General features: G+C 36.4%; 1 protein-coding gene across 1 annotated transcript in view; it reads left to right on the top strand.

The window, feature by feature from the left end:
- Positions 1 to 49: 49 nt before the first annotated feature.
- MFN1 (mitofusin 1) overlaps positions 50 to 18,072 on the top strand; it is a 32,414-nt gene continuing 14,391 nt past the window's right edge. The window contains exons 1-8 of the mRNA XM_077770580.1: positions 50 to 182; positions 2,736 to 2,871; positions 3,724 to 3,886; positions 7,196 to 7,320; positions 8,596 to 8,704; positions 11,784 to 11,891; positions 14,380 to 14,533; positions 14,649 to 14,716. Coding sequence (XP_077626706.1) covers positions 71 to 182; positions 2,736 to 2,871; positions 3,724 to 3,886; positions 7,196 to 7,320; positions 8,596 to 8,704; positions 11,784 to 11,891; positions 14,380 to 14,533; positions 14,649 to 14,716 — 975 coding nt within the window. The 5' untranslated portion in view covers positions 50 to 70. The remainder of the gene's footprint in view (positions 183 to 2,735; positions 2,872 to 3,723; positions 3,887 to 7,195; positions 7,321 to 8,595; positions 8,705 to 11,783; positions 11,892 to 14,379; positions 14,534 to 14,648; positions 14,717 to 18,072) is intronic.

Below are 18,072 nucleotides of genomic sequence, written 5' to 3'. Positions count from 1 at the left end.
AACTTGCATGTCTTTATCACATAGATTAATTTGTGCTTTCTAATTTTAATATTCTTTCCCCAGTAACATAATGGCGGAAACTGCTTCTCCACTGAAGCACTTCGTGCTGGCTAAGAAGGCTATTACTGCAATCTTTGACCAATTACTGGAGTTTGTTACAGAAGGATCCCATTTTGTTGAAGGTTAGTTTCTCCTTTTCTAAATACTGCTGTTGAAAATAGATGAAGGTACTGAAGCCTGGGTGGCTCAGTTGGTTAAGCGTTCAATTTTGGCTCAGGTCATGCGGATTCAAGCCAGCGTAGGGGGTCTGTGCTGACAGCTCAGAGCCTGGAATCTGCCTTGGATTCTGTGTCTCCCTCTCTCTGCCCCTCCCGCGTTGGAGCTCTCTCTCTCGCTCTCTCTCTTCTCAAAAATAAACATTAAACATTTTTTAAAAAAAATACATGAAGGCGTTTTATCCTTTCACCTTTAGTTACTGAACACACATATAAGACATTGTGCTGTATTCTAGAAGGGATGCCATAACAAAACCCATTTCTGCCCTTCATGGGAGGAAGATTAAATGTTATTAATAACAACTTAAAGTGCTTGCATGTGAGGTACTATTCTAAGCACTTTATTATATTAGTAATGCATTAAATATCAACACTAGAACAAGTTTTTGTTACAATTATTTTATAATGAAGAAACCAAGACAGAAAATTAAAGCAACTTGCCCAAGATCACCTAGCTAGTAAATGGCCGGACTTAAAAGTCAGGCAGCACACATTTAAGCCATTATACTTCTCTCTTCCCCATGTCAGCTGTCAGCCTAGATCTCAGACCTATATAATATTCCCAAATGAGGCTGAAATTCGGTGGGGAAAGGGCAAAAGAAATTTTCTTTGAATGTCACTGTTTAAGGTTGGTAAGGAATGTCTTATTAGCAAATACTACTTTAGAAAGAACTGTTAACATATTTTCTGGTTCTAAGATTACATGACCATCAAGGGTACAATGAAAAGGGAGGGATTTTATAAACTTCTCCAGTGACTGTGGGGAAGTATTTGGTAGGTTGGCGAAATCAAACTTTTTCCTTGTCCCTCCTAACCGTCTGGCACCAGATTTTTGGCTTGAGGATAGGGATCCTGCCTTATTATTGTGTCCTTATCACCAAATCTGACACAATTCAAGGTTTATTGAATGAGAGGGAAAAAAAGTAATGGTATCAAATCTTTGTTTCCAGTTTTGAAAGAATGACACAGTGACTTTTAAATTGTTTTAAAAAAGTTCACAGGTCACTGTATTCAAAACAAAGTTTATGGGAAGTGAAGTTAAATGTAATATCTTCTATGTATTGAGCCCATAATAGATTGAGCATTACAGTAGGAGCTAGTGAACGACAGCTTTACAGTCTGAGTTCAATTTTACTGTCTTTAGAGTCTCATAGAAAATCTCTTGCAAAAGAGAGACAAAAAGATAAATTAGGAAGAGCATAAAAGAGAAAGAATAACATAAAAACCAAGGTGAATGTAATGATACTTAAGTGAGTCTTACCTAATTGCACATATTTTATTAATGTGCTTGAAAAGGTTGATGAGATTTGTCAAAGCTGAAGTTTAATTAGATGAGCACTGGGTAAGCTGTGTCAGTGTGTGTGTGTTTCATTAGGACCGGATAGCCAAATGAATCTCCATGTTTTTACCTTTAAAATGAGATGATGAAAGTATAAGTTGTCAATTCACTAAGTTGAAGTTAATACAACATTGTTAAGTCAACTATACTTCAATAAAAAATAAATAAATAAAAAGCAATTAGAAAACTGGCTGTAATGGGTTCTGTAGTAACCACTTAAAAATATATGTAAATGTAAAAGTGTATGTTCCTGAGATGTAAACAAAACTGAAAGGCTTCTGCTTTTCAAACCCAAGTTTTTCTACCCAACCCCTTTCTTGGAGGACAAGAGGTTATGTCTGGGATGAGCAGTTACCTCTAGCCTGACTGTAGTAGAATATAGTTGGTATGAGCCGTTTTGCTCCATTCCTATTCCATTCCAGCCGTTTTGCTCATTACTATGAGAAGACAAGAAGTTTTACGGTAGCGATGTCTTACCCAGCTTGGGGACCCACTTGAGCGTTATCTTTATTTTGTAGGGACGACCGACTGTTTACAAACCTCGCTATTTCTTAGCATGTGGATCCCTCTTCTCCCTTTAGTCAGGATGGAACAACAGTAGGTAATTAGGTTCTAGTTTTTCTGTCCAGAAAAACATTTTTGTCTAAATGGGTATTTTTGTTTTTGTTTTTTTAGTTTAGTCATTTTGAGTGAGAGTGTGTGTGCCAGTAGGTGAGGGGCAGGGAGGGAGGGAGAGTGAGAGAATCCCAAGCAGGGTCGACCCAGTGAACTCTGAGATCATGACCTGAGCTGAAGTCAGATGCTTAACTGCTTGAGCCACCCAGGTGCCCCTGTCTTAGATGGATATTTTGTATTTTTGAGACTTAGATGAATAATAAATACCCTTTGGACTGGGCCCCTATAATTTTTAATAATTTAGAAGCTTTTTTGGCCAGGATTCTTATGACTTGTTGCAATAAGGTATCCACCTTTTGCCAAATATTCAGATAGTATGGCATTTTTACTTTTCAAATGGCCATGTTAATACAGAGCAGAGCCAAAATATATGCATATCTTAAGATACTCCATCGTATAATTGGTGTTCATCTTTATCACTTTTTCTAACGATTTCAATTTTGTAGCAACATACAAGAATCCAGAACTGGATCAAGTAGCTACTGAGGATGATCTGATAGAAATACAGGCTTATAAAAATAAGCTTTCCATCATTGGTGAGGTGCTGTCTCGGAGGCATATGAAAGTGGCATTTTTTGGAAGGTAATCCTTTATTTAATTTCTCTCAAGGGTAGTTTCCAGAAATCAGCTCTTCTAAGTCCTATCCCTAGCTTTATTACTGATGTTTCAGCGAGTGATGGTTCTCCCCCTTTTCCCTGTAAGAATTTCTCTGTGTGTTAAATGCTAAAGCTATTAGCATGTAAAAGAATTTGTTCATTTTAGTTTTTGGTATAAAATGAAACTTTATGAAGGTCAGTCATATTTTTATTTTTTAAGGATGTTCATCTCTGAGAATTGGCTTCTTAGCCAAGTCCTAAGCATAGAAATACTGGTTAATGATATGCATAATTTTTAAAGTTTCTCTTATTATCAGGTGTGTCTTCCAAAAGGAATCTTAGTCCCATGATTCCCAGAGAGAGGGAGAATAGGAAGTGTCATTTGTTAACATAAGTGTCAAGAGTGATAGAGTGATCTCTGCCACAGCTCATATATTCATTTAGGAATCATTTGTTAACTTCCTGTGTGCCATGCTCTCTGAGGCACTAGGGATACAAAAACAAATGACTAGGCCCATACTGGTTTGCTCAAATACCATGTGCTGTGTATTAACAGAAGCATTTATTTACTTACTAAACTAACCTTATAGGCCTTTTAAGTCCACCTTAGGGCTTTTTTTTTTTTTTTTTACGCACTTGGGATTTCCTAGACGTAGAATTCCCTCTGCCTTGTTTTATCTATGTCTGGCTCTTTCTGTTTTCAGACCTTATCCTAAATGTTAAAACCTCAGAAATCCTCCCTGACAGCTGCATCTAAAATATTCCTTCTCAGTTATTCTCTGAATAAAGTTTTTATTGTTACATTTTGTTTTCATGATTTTATATATTCATTCTTCAGGACAAGCAGTGGGAAGAGCTCTGTTATCAATGCAATGTTGTGGGATAAAGTCCTCCCTAGTGGGATTGGCCATACAACCAATTGCTTCCTGAGTGTTGAAGGTACTGATGGAGATAAAGCCTATCTAATGACAGAAGGATCAGATGAAAAAAAGAGTGTGAAGGTATAATATTTGACTGTTAGCAATATAACGTACCTGAAGTAATACCCTTAAGTTGTTGTTTTTTAATTTTTTTTGTAAGATATCAGCATTGCTAGGATAGAACCATTAATGTTTTCTTGGTTTTTTAATTAAATTTTTTAGCTTGTTTTATTTATTTTTGGGAGAGAGAGAGAGAGACAGCATGAGCAGGGGAGAGTCAGAGAGAGAGGGGGGAGACACAGAATCCGAAGACAGGCTCCAGGCTCTGAGCTAGCTGTCAGCACAGCCTGACATGGGGCTCAAAACCACAGACCGTGAGATCATGACCTGAGCCGAAGTTGGATGCTCGACCAACTGAGCCACCCAGGCTCCCTGAATCATTAATGTTTTAATTCATAGCTTCTAAAGCCATCACTAGTATTTTGAATTCTCTAAAATTCCTTTGCTTCAGAGCTAAATTATTAGAAGAATAAAACTTTGTCCTTAAAGTAAATTAGAGTTAAAAGTTTATTACATTTAAAAACTAATGTTCTGAAAATAACATTAATGAAGTGTATTGTTGCAGTTTAATCTTATCTACTCTCATCTTTTAAAGAAAACTGTTTAAAAAAACTGGGCCCTGGCATGTGTTTGATGCATGCCTGTGTCTTTAGAAACTGTTTTATCTTTGGAGTATTTAGTAAGCACATTCATGAATAACTGTAATAGTTTTATCAAATAAGGGCTAGTGGCAATTCCCTACGTTTCATAAATTTCTTAAGTAGGCTTCATGCCTTGCATGGATCCCAACTTGGGGCTTGACCCTGAGCTCAAGACTTAAGCTGAGATGAAGCGTCAGATGCTGGGGAGTGCCTAGTTGGTTCAGTTGGTTAAGGATCCAACTCTTCATTTCAACTCAGGTCATGATCTCATAGACTGTGGGATTGAGCCCCGCATCAGTCTCCATCCTCTTAATGCTAAGCCTGTTGGGATTCTCTCTCAACCTTTCTCTCTTCCCCTCCCCTGCTCACATTCTCTCTCTGTTTTTCTCCCTCTCTCAAAAATAAACAAACATTAAAAACAAAAAAAAAAAGAAATGCAGTAATAACAGCTAATACTTTACTGCACATTTGCTAAGTATCAAGCGCTATTCTAAATACTTGAAGTAACTCAGACCTCACCATAACTCTATTGATTAGGTGCTTTTTATTATCGTAACTTTATAGACCAGGCATCAAGTCATTAGTATACACTTATAATTCTGTCAGAAAGTTTATGAAAGCAACCAAAAATAAAACCTAGCTAACATTGTCACTGTGAAGATCCACTTCAACCTGAATCAGGACTTTTGTGCCCATTTGTTTCCTTTTAAAAGTTGATACAAATCACAAATGAATTGTAGAGGTACGTGTGCTGGTGCCTTTTCCTTGAATATTAGTTTTACTTAAAAATTTTTTTTTAATTATAGTCAGAGTGCGAGTAGGGGAGGGGCAGAGAGAGAGGGAGACACAGAATCAGAAGTAGGCTCCAGGCTCTGAGCTGTCAGCACAGAGCCTGACTTGGGGCTTGAACCCACAGACTGTGAGATCATGACCTGAGCTGAAATCAGATGCTTAACTGACTGAGCTACCCAGGTGCCCCAGTTTTTTTAATTAAAGAAAAAAAAAAAACACTTTCTTTTGAAATGTTTATTTTGAGAGAGACCATGTGAACATGGGAGGGGCAGAGAGAGGGGGAGAGGGAGAGAGAAAATCCTAGGTGGGCTCCTCACTGTCATCGCAGAGCCCAAAACAGGGCTCAGTCCCCCAGACAGTGAGATCATGACCTGAGCCAAAATCAAGAGTGGGCTGCTCAACTGACTGAGCCACCCAGTCACCCCTTGGGTATTAATTTTATATTAAGCTCTTTGTATTTATTGTATATTTAACACATACATGAAAGATATTAAAGTACACGTTAATAAATTAGTATATGTCAGAAGTTATCTTGAGAAATAGAAACATTTTAGTGAATTTAAATGGAAGGAGAAGGAATAGTCATTGATGTTAAGCAGGGTTATGTGAGTAAATAACAGCCTGCTGAGAAAAATCCTTTATTGAAAGAATATGTATTGAGCTTCTCTTGTATTACTTTGGTTTTTTCTTTTTTCTTTTTTTTTTAAATTTCAAAAATGTTTTATTTATTTCTGAGAGAGAGAGAGAGAGAGAGCGTGAGCAGGGGAGGGTCAGAGAGAGAGGGAGACACAGAATCTGAAGCATGCTTCAGGCTCTGAGCTGTTTAGCACAGAGCCTGATGCAGGGCTCAAACCCACAAACTGCAAGATCAAAGTTGGCCACCTAACTGACTGAGCCACCCAGGCTCCCCTTTCTTTTCTAAGTTCATTTATTTTGAGAGAGAGAGCCAGAGAAAGGCAAAGAAAGCGGGGAAAAAGAATCCCAAGCAGGCTCTGTGTTGTCAGTACAGAGCCCAGTATGAGGCTCAAACCCACAAACTGTGAGATCATGACCTAAGCCCAAACAAGAGCCAGGTGCTTCATGGACTGAGCCACCAGGTGCCCCACTTTGATCTTATTATTACTCTGGTATTTTAAAGTCTTTTAAAATAATGATGTATCTTCTATTTTCACCTCTTATAATTAAGCAATACATTTTAGGGGCCCTTGGGTAACTGAGTTGGTTAAGTGTCCAACTTCGGCTTAGGTCATGATCTCACAGCTCATGAGTTTGAGTCCTGTGGAGCTCTGTGCTGGCAGCACAGAGCCTGGAGCCTTTCAATTCTGTGTCCCTCTCTCACTTTGCCCCTCTCCTGCTCATATGCTTGCTCGCTCGCTCTCAAGAATAAATAAACATTAAAAAAAATTTTTTTTAAAGCAATACGTTTTAAAAGAGAAAGAAAATAAAAATGGGCAAAAAGAAACTTCAAAACTCACATGCTTACCAAAACCAGTGGAAGCCCTTTCTTAGAGAGTTAAATGTGTTTGTCTGTATTTTATAAACAAAATGATTTCATATGTGCTATTTTGACTTGGTTTTTTCCTCCTAATGCATTGTAAAATTTGTTTTCATACATATAATATCAACTTCAGGGGTTGCATAGGATTCCATTGCCAGAGTTCATTTGTTGGGCATTTAGAATGTCACCAGCTCTATTTGTACATAATGGTATACCATTTTATTTTTTCTACTTGGTAATTCTAAAACTCAGTTTCTCAAGGTTGCTGAGATGGTTTTATTTCTAATTATTTTAACTTCTGCTTTTTGCACATATTTTGCAAAAATAAATGTCCCAAATCATCGTAGTTTTTTTGAATTTTATTACTAGCACAGTTTTGTTTTTTCTCTTCCACTTTAGACAGTTAATCAGCTGGCCCATGCCCTTCATATGGACAAAGACTTGAAAGCTGGCTGTCTTGTGCATGTATTTTGGCCAAAGGCAAAATGTGCCCTCTTGAGAGATGACCTGGTCTTAGTGGACAGGTAAAATTACATATGTATTGGTTTACTCCTTTTAAAGGTTCATTTAGTAGAGTAATACTGCTTGCTTTAGCATGTAATACATAAAAATTTAAATGTTCAATCTCTGCTTTGTTCTCATTTGTTAGGTTGTTAAAGAACAGATAGGTGTTGGTTTTTCTTTTTTACTGGTTATATGAAGTGCCAGTTTCTCAGTCTAATTCTATTACAAGAAATTTCAAGGATAGCCATTCTCCCCCTCCCCCCACCTAGATTGACTGTAGTTTGAGTAAGTCACTGGGCCTTACATATTGTCTAATTCTAAATAACTAGATAGATAACTCTGATTAGGTAAATTTTTAAACTAGTAATAAATTCATTTTGGAGACCGAGTTTCCCAAAATACTGTTACTGGACAGTTCAGATAGCTTTTCATGGTTTAAGAATTAATCAGATACTGTTGGAATTTTTGTTTCAACTCTGCTGATTATTCTCCATTTTCGCTACATTGGTATTCAGTAAAATGGTAATGTACATCTGCTAAGCAATATCCTACCAAGAAAAGTAGTTAAATGAATTTTTTTAAATTTTGGTATGCTCTTTGGTTTTTTTGGTTAAAATTTTAGCATTCTATGGAAACCATTTAGGTTCTGGGCATTTAATTTTGCTTTATTTCATGACCAGACTATATCCATGACCCCAGCCTGTCATCTTGCCACATTGCTACAGGATACATCAAGCCATTGTATGGACAGTTGAACTATAATTTTTATATTGTATGTAAAATAATTGTATATTAAATTTCTGCCTAGCAGAGGGTGTTTTATTTATGCTCATGAACACTAAAATATTTACTGAGCTCTGCTGGACGTAGGTGCTTGCACCTTCATTTTTGTTACATATTAGCCTTTTTTTTTAGTACTTACTTTTCATCCTTTTAGAGCATAAAGATTTGAAAGATTAAAATAGTGACCATATTACTTTATCAAAAAATTACAAGGTCATTTGTCCTTAGTAAATAAATTTTTTTAAACACTTGTTAAGTTGTCAATTGGATAGGCTCTTAAGAGTTCCTTGTCAGCAGTATAAATATAGAAGTTGATAAAACAGACTCAGCTTGCTGCAAATGCTCTCTTATATGTGAGAAAGTAAATCTCTTAGGCTTTGTGCTGAAAACGAGTAGAAATACTGTCCTTTAGACTTGAAACGATTTATAAAAGTTAAAAGAATTGTCTTTCTATAATCACATTTTCTTTTTAAAAAATATTGTATAATACAGGTTTATCTTGTTCTCTTTAGTCCAGGTACAGATGTCACTACAGAGCTGGATAGCTGGATTGATAAGTTTTGCTTAGATGCTGATGTCTTCGTTTTGGTTGCCAACTCTGAATCAACACTAATGAACACGGTAGGATTTAATCATATTATTATGTTTGAGTCATAGGAAATGAAATGGTGTCTATTAATTGTGAAAAGTGAGGGAAATCCAAGTCCTGGATTAGAAAGAACCTCTGATATCAAGGGAGAACAAAGGAGTTTGTGTTTCCATGGGACTGGAAGAGCTGATTCTGGTCTTGAGTGTACCCAGAGTATCATTGGGAATCTAGGGTTTGATGACTCTAGCTTCTGCTAAGTCTTTACATTCAAGGTGTGATATGTGTATGTTGTTGACCTTGATTGTGGTTATTTGCCAGTTTCAGAAGGAATGGGCACCAGAATTGTTAGGATGATGACTAAAGTCTTTTGAATAAGGTTTAACACTCCTACCTCACCACCGCCCCCCAACCCTCATGTCTGGCAGGCAAGGCTTTTCATATTTTTAGTTTTGTCAGCCTTTTCCAGCTTTACCCGTGTATACTCTAGGTTCCAGTTTACCTATATACATTCTAAGGTGCTGTAAGACTTAACAGATTATTTATTGAGGATGTCTAGAGCCAGACTCATCCCAAATAAGCTTGAGTTTATAGAGCTCTAATATTCAAAACTATACTATGATTTTTAAAAATTATTATTCCTCAAAAGCATATAAATGGCCAAGCACCATTTTAACCTAGGTGTTACCAGCCAGACCTCTGTTTTGTCACTGTTATTTTTGTACCTCCCTACCCTAATCTGTACCACATAGACCAGGCTACTCTGACAGCATTGACAGTTTATAGTCTGATGATTAAAAAAACAAAAAACAGATAAATGTTTAAAATCTTTGTTAGAATAATTCCATTGTTTGGTTAAACAATTTTGATGTACATTCTGACTTGTCTGTCTTTGTTTATGCTGTTCTTTGCACACAGTTCTTCTGCTCCCAGCTTTTCATCTTTCAGGAAGCCATTATCAGTACTTTTAAGTCCTTTATCACCACCACCTCCTTAATGGAGCTTTTTCTAATTCCAGCTAGATATGGCGTCTCTCTTCTTTGAATAAGCATAGCATGTATTTACAGCATTTAGGTCACATACCTTTCTCTGTTGTTTATTATGATGTCACAGGTCTTACATTGTTACTAGTTTAGTCTAAATATTAAAAAAGATCTGAAGTAGCTTTTTGAAAGTATATAATGTTTATTTATACCCAGGAGTACCCATTGTGTTCTGCAAATGGTAGAGACAGATAAATACTTTTTTTCCTCTGTACTTTATTTTAAATATATTAATTAAAAAAATTTTTAAAGTTACATCCAAGTTAGCATATATAGTACAACAATGATTTGAGGAATAGATTCCTTAATGCCCCTTACCCATTTAGTCCATCCCCCCTCCCACAATCCCTCCAGCAACCCTCTGTTCTCTATATTTAAGAGTCTCTTATGCTTTGTCCCCCTCACTGTTTTTATATTATTTTTGCTTCCTTTATGTTCATCTGTTTTGTATCTTAAATTCATATGAATGAAGTCGTATCATATTTGTCTTTCTCTAATTTCGCTTTGCAAATACCTTCCAGTTCCATCCACATAGTTGCAAATGGCAAGATTTCATTCTTTTTGATTGCTGAGTAATACTCCATTGTATATATATGTGTATATATATATACACACACCACATTTTCTTTATCCATTCATCTGTCGACGGACATTTAGGCTCTTGCCCTGCTTTGGCTATTGATAGTGCTGCTCTAAACATTGGGGTGCATGTGCCCCTTCAAAACAGCACACCTGTATACCTTGGATAAATACCTAGTAGTGCAGTTGCTGGGTCATAGGGTAGTTCTATTTTTAATTTCTTGAGGAACCTCCATACTGTTTTCCAGAGTGGCTGCACCAGTTTGCATTCCCACCAGCAGTGCAAAAGAGATCCTCTTTCTCTGCATCCTCGCCAACATCTTTCATTGCCTGAATTGTTAATGTTAGCCATTCTAACAGGTGTGAGGTGGTGTCTCATTGTGGTTTTGATTTGTATTTCCCTGATGACGAGTGATGTTGAGCATTTTTTCATGTGTTGGTTGAGCATTTTTTCATGTGTCGGTTGGCCATCTGGATGTCTTCTTTAGAGAAGTGTCTATTCGTGTCTTTTGCCCATTTCTTCACTGGATTATTTGTTTTTTGGGTGTTGAGTTTGGTAAGTTCTCTATAGATTTTGGATACTAACCCTTTTTCTGATATGTCATTTGCAAATATCTTCTCCCATTCTGTCAGTTGCCTTTTAATTTTGCTGATTGTTTCCTTCGCTGTGCAGAAGCTTTTTATTTTGAAGAGGTCCCAATAGTTCATTTTTGCTTCTGTTTCCCTAGCCTCTGGAGACATGTTGAATAAGAAGTTGCTGCAGCCGAGGTCAAAGAGGTTTTTGCCTGCTTTCTCCTTGAGGATTTTGGTGGCTTCCTGTCTTACATTTAGATCTTTCATCCATTTTGAGTTTATTTTTGTGTAAGAAAGTGGTCCAGGTTCATTTTCTTGCATGTTGCTGTCCAATTTTCCCAGCACCATTTGCTGAAGAGACTGTCTTTATTCCATTGGGTATTCTTCCCTACTCTGTCAAAGATTAGTTGGCCATACATTTGTGGGTCCATTTCTGGGTTCTCTATTCTGTTCCATTGATCTGAGTGTCTGTTTTTGTGCCAGTACCATACTGTCTTGATGATTACAGCTTTGTAATACATCTTGAAGTCCAGGATCGTGATGCCTCCAGCTTTGGTTTTCTTTTTCAAGATTGCTTTGAATATTTGGGGTCTTTTCTGGTTCCATACAAATTTCAGGATTGTTTGTTCTAGCTCTGTGAAGAATGCTGGTGTAATTTTGATAGGGATTGCATTAAATACTTATTAAATTGAAGTTCAGGAAAGACTCAAGGCAGGGGCAGGAAAAATCTTCACCTTTGCCTTCTTACAATTTTGTCACCTTTGAGAATCTTAATATTCAGAGTGCTTTGGGATCCTTTATCAATGGGTATTAATCACTGTTGTCTAAATGATTCACACTTTTAGAGCTTTATCTATAAATGTATATATAAAATAGCTGTTAAAAGTGAACATACTCTTGGGTATTTGATGTTTTTTAGGAAAAGCAGTTTTTTCACAAGGTAAATGAGCGACTTTCCAAGCCTAATATTTTCATTTTGAATAATCGTTGGGATGCCTCTGCATCAGAGCCAGAATATATGGAAGATGTAAGTTATCTTTTATTTAAGTTTTGAAATATAGTAATGTACATTGTTATCTGACAAAACAGTATACTTTATATAATAGAACTTCATAAGCAGCTGTTCTCTTGAGAAAAAACTATAATTATAAGAAAACCTGAAGGGACTGTGTGATAGAGACCAGAATATTAGGCTACTTTGAAGGAAAATTCTGATAGAAGTACTGTCTAATCATTTTAGATCTTACACTGTTTTGTTGTAATTTTTTATTTAAAGTATAACATAACAGAAAAGTGTACACATCATAAGGGTCCATCTCAAGAAGCAGAACATTCCCAGCACCTCAGAATGTATCCCCCTCCATCCTCCCACAAGGACGAGCACTTACTATAACCTCTAAACACCCTTGATTAATTTTTTTGGTTATTCAGCTTTATGGAATGGAATCATATATAGTATCTACTTTTGTGTCCCCTTTTCCTTTGCTCAACATTACATTTGTGATAGGCATCCATACCCTTGTGTGTTAAGTGCATTTCATTACTGTATGCTTTTTCAACCTATAAATAGCTACATTTGATTTATTCATGGCATTTGGGTGAATTTCTTATATGTAGCTGTCATGGATAATGCTTCTGTGCATATTCTTATATATGTCTTTTTGGTGCACCCAGGTTTATATTTCTATTGGGCATATGCCACTGGTTCTAAGTTTGAGGGATTAGGCAGTTTTGATCTCCAGGGAATATTTGGCCATGTCCAAAGACTTTTTTTTTTTTAATTTAGTGTTTATTTTTTAAGGAGAGAGAGAGCACAAGCAGGGGAGGACAGAGAGAGAGACACAGAATCCAAAGCAGGCTCCAGGCTCTGAGCTGTCAGCACAGAGCCTGATGCAGGACTTGAACTCACGAGCAGTGAGGTCATGACCTGAGCTGAAGTCCAATGCTTAATTGACTGAGTCACCCAGGTGCCCTTGAAGACATTTTTGATTGTCACAACTCAGGGAGTGTGCTACTGGCATCTGTTGGGTGGAGGCTAGTGGTGCTGTTAAAAGTCCCATGACATAGATCAGCCCCTCCCAACCAAAGATTTATCTGACTCAAAATGTCAGTACTGCAGAGATCAATAATCTGTGATTTTGTATCTAGAAGTAGAATTGGTGGATTGCATGTAAAGAATATGCTGTTTCAGTAAACACAGCCCGAGTTTTCTAAAGTGCTTATGCCATTTACACTCCCAAGCAGATTGAGAGTTCCAGGTGATTTATATCCTTGCCAACACTTGGGTGTTTTTGTTTTAACTTTTAGTCATCGTGGTGATTATAGAAACTTCTTTTTAAAAAGAGTAGTGTATCAGGCATTAGGTCTATGATCTATAAATAATACTTAATTTGCTTGATATTTCTTTTTCTAATTTTAATCCTAGTTTGTGTTTATTTACAAAAAATAGAAAATGCATAAAAAAAATTTGCACTGTCCCATCACTGTTCACATGTTAGATTGCTTTCATTCTTTTCACCCACCCCCAAAATTGGAATTTTGTTTAATATGAAGCTTTATATTCTGCTATTTATTATTTTTTTTAATTTCAAATTTATTTTTGAGAGAGAGTGGGGGGAGAGAGGAGGGGAGAGAGAGGGAGGCCGAGAATCTGACGCAGTCTCTACACAGTCAGTGCAGAGCCCAAACTCATGAACCATGAGGTAAGACCTGAGCTGAAGTCAGACTTAACCAACTGAGCCACACAGGTGCTGCTTAGCTTAATTTTTATTAAGTCTTAAGATAGAGATTTCTTATCGTAGCCACAGTGCTAAAGGGGAGTATTAAACCCTAATTAGTTTCTAATCCTTAGTCCTATTTTATTTTTTATTCTTAAATTTTTCTTTGAATTTTATTTATTTAAATAAAGTATCTCTACACCCCCATGGCACTTAAACTCACGACTCTGAGATCAAGTGTTGCGTGCTCTACCGACTGAGCCACCCAGGTGCCTTTCTTAGTCCTAATGTTAATACCCAAGTGCTAAACTTAACCCTAACATTGCAACTCTAATCCCTCGCTGATGCATTCTCACCAACTTTAATTGTCAGTGTTTTAAGAAAAAGAGACTGTTTATGTTCTTATTTAACAATAAAAATAGCTTCATTATAGCAAATTAATTATGTAGTACTTGTTTTCTGATATCAGAGTTATTAATAGCTTCATTGTAGAACATTTGAAAAATAAACATAAGAAATAAAAATGCCACCTATTAATTTTCATATATATATGCATATACTTTTTTTTGTAGTACAGTTCTGTATGCCTCATTAAGAACTCCCGTGGCAGTATTATTATTTGTCTGCAATATATTTTGTAATGGCTGCATAATATTTGTTGGCCCATCAGAATTTTAAATTAAATGGTCAAGGAAGGATCTTTACTTAAGAAAAAGAGTCTACGGAGGTTAGGCCTGTAGCTGTCAGCTGTATTTTTGTTTAATTGCTAGAGTTATTTCAGTACCGTGTTTTCTGTAGGTTCGCAGACAGCACATGGAAAGATGCCTGCATTTCTTGGTGGATGAGCTTAAAGTTGTAGATCCTTTAGAGGCACAGAATCGTATCTTCTTTGTTTCTGCAAAGGAAGTTCTTAGTGCTAGAAAGCACAAAGCACAGGGGATGCCAGAAGGTGGTATGTATTATTATAGATTCTCTTTTGAAATACAAGTATAGTTATAGAAACAGCATGCTAGAAATCTTAACCTTGCTGTATACTAGGTTTTAAACTCTTCACCTAAATGTTATAGGTGGGGCACTTGCTGAAGGATTCCAGGCAAGATTACAGGAGTTTCAGAACTTTGAACAAATTTTTGAGGTAGGAATTTTGTGAATGTATTAATTAATACAAAACCCTAGCATTGGTTGGAGAATGATCATAATCTTCTGTGTTTACTCTTTATCTTTGTCAAATAACCTTTGCTGTTATTTAGTATAGTTACTGCCACAGCAAGTGAAACAAGTTTGAAGAAAGGAAGCCCCTGCAAAATGGATGATCCGTAAGAATTTAAAATTAAAGATTGTAATTTCTTATTTTTCTTATGTATTTGTATTTAAATGAGAGACTTTTCTAATATTGCATGTGTTGTACAATGTGTGAAATTCTCTTTATTCAGTAATCTGGGGCAAGATTAAATAAATGTAATTGCTGTTGGGATGGATAATAGAGCAGAGTGAAGATCATCTTTTTTCTTTTGTACCATACTGTTTATAGAGAGAGAGAACATAGTTAATGTCATTTGACAAAAATTTATTACATTTTAAACTCTGTTGTCACCTGTTTATTCTCCACATTTTATGTCAAATATCCTAAATGAATGAATACAAAAAATAATTAAGATACAGGTCTTGTACTTTAGGAATCTGGTAGGAACACCTGGGACACATAAATGACTAATACATTTGCAGCATTGGGGAGGAAGGATACTGTCTTATATTTTGATGTAGTGTTTTATTCAGATACATTAAATCTCATCCTACTTTTGACTGCAAAGTTTTGTTGATGTTTATCTTCTAAACTCTTATTTAGGTGTTAATCTTCTAAACTTTTATTTAGCCCTATTTGACCCAGCTCTGCTGAGATTGCATATCCGCTTCTCACCATGAATGAACACAAAGACTTCAGAACTGAAAAAACTTCCCATCTGCAATTATTCTTCCTTATAAGTAATAATAGCTTTAATAGTAAGGATGTGAATATTGAATGTACTTGGCAGAATTGTTTAAACTAAACATTTGCTCACTCTCCCCCATCTTTAATTTGGTGTGTTGGAGACAGACTATTAAGTAGATGGAGACAAAGTATTTAAGAAGGAAAGCCCACTAGTAATTATCAGAGACCCCTGGCTTATCAGCATTTGTCCTCCCAAGCTACATGAAGTCGCAGTCACTGAGACCATTGTTTATATTCTTTCCCTTTTGCTTTACAAGAGATTCAATGCTCTCCTCACTCTTGAGATCAGTAATTTCATCCATAGGGAAAATACTGGGAAGAGGATCAATTGTTCTTTCTCCCTTTGTCTTACTTATTGGCCTTTTCTTTCTTTCTCTGTGTGTGTGTCATTGATTTCTCCTACCAAATCATATTGTTGTTATGCATTTGTGATCTCTTTCATATTGGTTCCTGCTACCCAGACAGAATACCTACTTGAAGAGATGGGAATGAGAAGAATAAAAGCTGTGCTGTAGAGCACTGGTTCCTAAACCTTGGCTGATAATGAGAATCACATTAGGTGCCTTAGAGAGCTCCAGACTCCTGAATTATCCTGGAGACTGATTCAGGGGGGGCTAGGATGGACCTAGGAATCTGTAAATATTCAAAGCTCTTCAAAGGATTGCAATAATCAGGCAGATCTAGGAATTATTCCTTTTAATTTTTTTAAGAAACTTCCAGTTTGTCATAATAAATAGTTCATTGGGAATATAAAAATTATATATAAAAAGCTATGCAAGAGCTTTTATGTAAAGTCATAGAGAACGTCATATTTTAGAGTTTGGAATTTTTGTTCAATTAAAAGTATGATAGATTTAAGATGAGAATCGACTAGAAATTATTTGAACTTAACCTAAAGAAATAATCAGATGGGACAAAAAATTTTGTTTTGGAGTCAAAGCTTTTCTTGATGATTGACTACTCTTCAGCTTTTTTCCTAGAGCTGACATTCGTTAACTTCTTAAATCAAGTTTGGTAATTTTTGACTTCTATAAATTGGTACATTTCTGAGAATTTATAACTTGGTAGGATAAAACTGTTCATTTTTAAAACTTTTATATTCTTTGATACATACATGTGTATACATATTTTTTAAAATATTTATTCATTTATTTGTTTTTGAGAGAGAGCACAAGCAGGGGAGGGGCAGAGAGAGAGACAGAATGCAAAGCATGCTCCAGGCTCTGAACTGTCAGCACAGAGCCTGCCATGAGCCTCCAACCTGCAACCTGTCATATAATGACCTGAGCCAGAGCCAGACAACATTTAACGAACTGAACCAACCACCCAGGCGCCCAACACATATATATATTCGAACTTTATGTATTTATTTAAAAAAATTTTTTTAATGTTTTATTTCTTAGGGAGGGCAAGAAACTGTGAGCAGGGGAGGGTCAGGGAGAGAGGGAGACACAGAATCTGAAACAGGCTCCAGGCTCTGAGCTGGCAGTCAGCACAGAACCTGACTTGGGGCTCAAACCCACGAACCATGAGATCATGACCTGAGCTGAAGTCGGATGCTTCACCGACTGAGCCACCCAGGCGCCCCTATGTGTTCTAACTTTAATAGATTTGCCAGGGATTTAACTGCTCTGTTTTATCCTCCAACGACCCTGCCCCAGCTCTTGGTTAATTTTTCCATTCATAGATAGCAATTTGTCTTTATTCGTTAAGTTGTATATTAATCTTTAAACATAGTTTCTTTCTGCTTTATTTTTTTTTTTAATATTTTTATTTATTTCTAGGAGAGAGAGAGAGAGAGACAGCGTGAGCAGGGGAGGGTCAGAGAGAGAGGGAGACACAGACTCTGAAACAGGCTCCAGGCTCTGAGCTGGCAGTCAGCACAGAGCCCGACGCGGGGCTCGAACCCACGAACCGCGAGATCGTGACCTAAGCGAAAGTCGGACGCTTAACCGACTAAGCCACCCAGGCGCCCCTCTTTCCGCTTTATTTATACTTTTTTTTAAAGTAGAATTGTTCTTTGCTTTTTGTTCTTTAGGAAAGAATTTAGGGCTGTGAATTTGTGATGTAACTTTGGATATATCCCATGAGTTTCAGTATCCAGTTTAGTTTTCATCGTTCAGTAATTTTTTTAAATTAATAAATGTTGGCATTTCCTATTCATTATAGGAGTTATTAAGAATTCCATGTTTTAATTAATTCTTTTCATCTAATTTTTGGTTATTTCTTGGTTTCTTTGCATTGTGATCACAGAAATGGCCTTTATACACATTTTTTCTTTGTTTATAGAATTTACTTTTTTTGGGGAGTCTCAGAAAATTATTTTCGTGAAAAAAATTTTACCAAGTTTATCATTTTTAGCAGTCTGATTTTTGCCACAGACTTTTTGAGATTCATTTGTTTCCGAAGGATCAAAAAACCTGAACATTTAGGGTACCAAGTACAATAAGGCCTGGAAATTAAGTCACTTAAAATCAATCAGGAAAATCAATGTTAATTCT

Source organism: Crocuta crocuta, unplaced genomic scaffold, assembly GCF_008692635.1.
Source record: "Crocuta crocuta isolate KB4526 unplaced genomic scaffold, BGI_CrCroc_1.0 scaffold256, whole genome shotgun sequence".
In the NCBI taxonomy this organism is placed as follows: Eukaryota; Metazoa; Chordata; class Mammalia; order Carnivora; family Hyaenidae; genus Crocuta; species Crocuta crocuta.
Note: the sequence above shows the minus strand (reverse complement) of the source record. Positions and strands in the feature narration are given on the sequence as shown.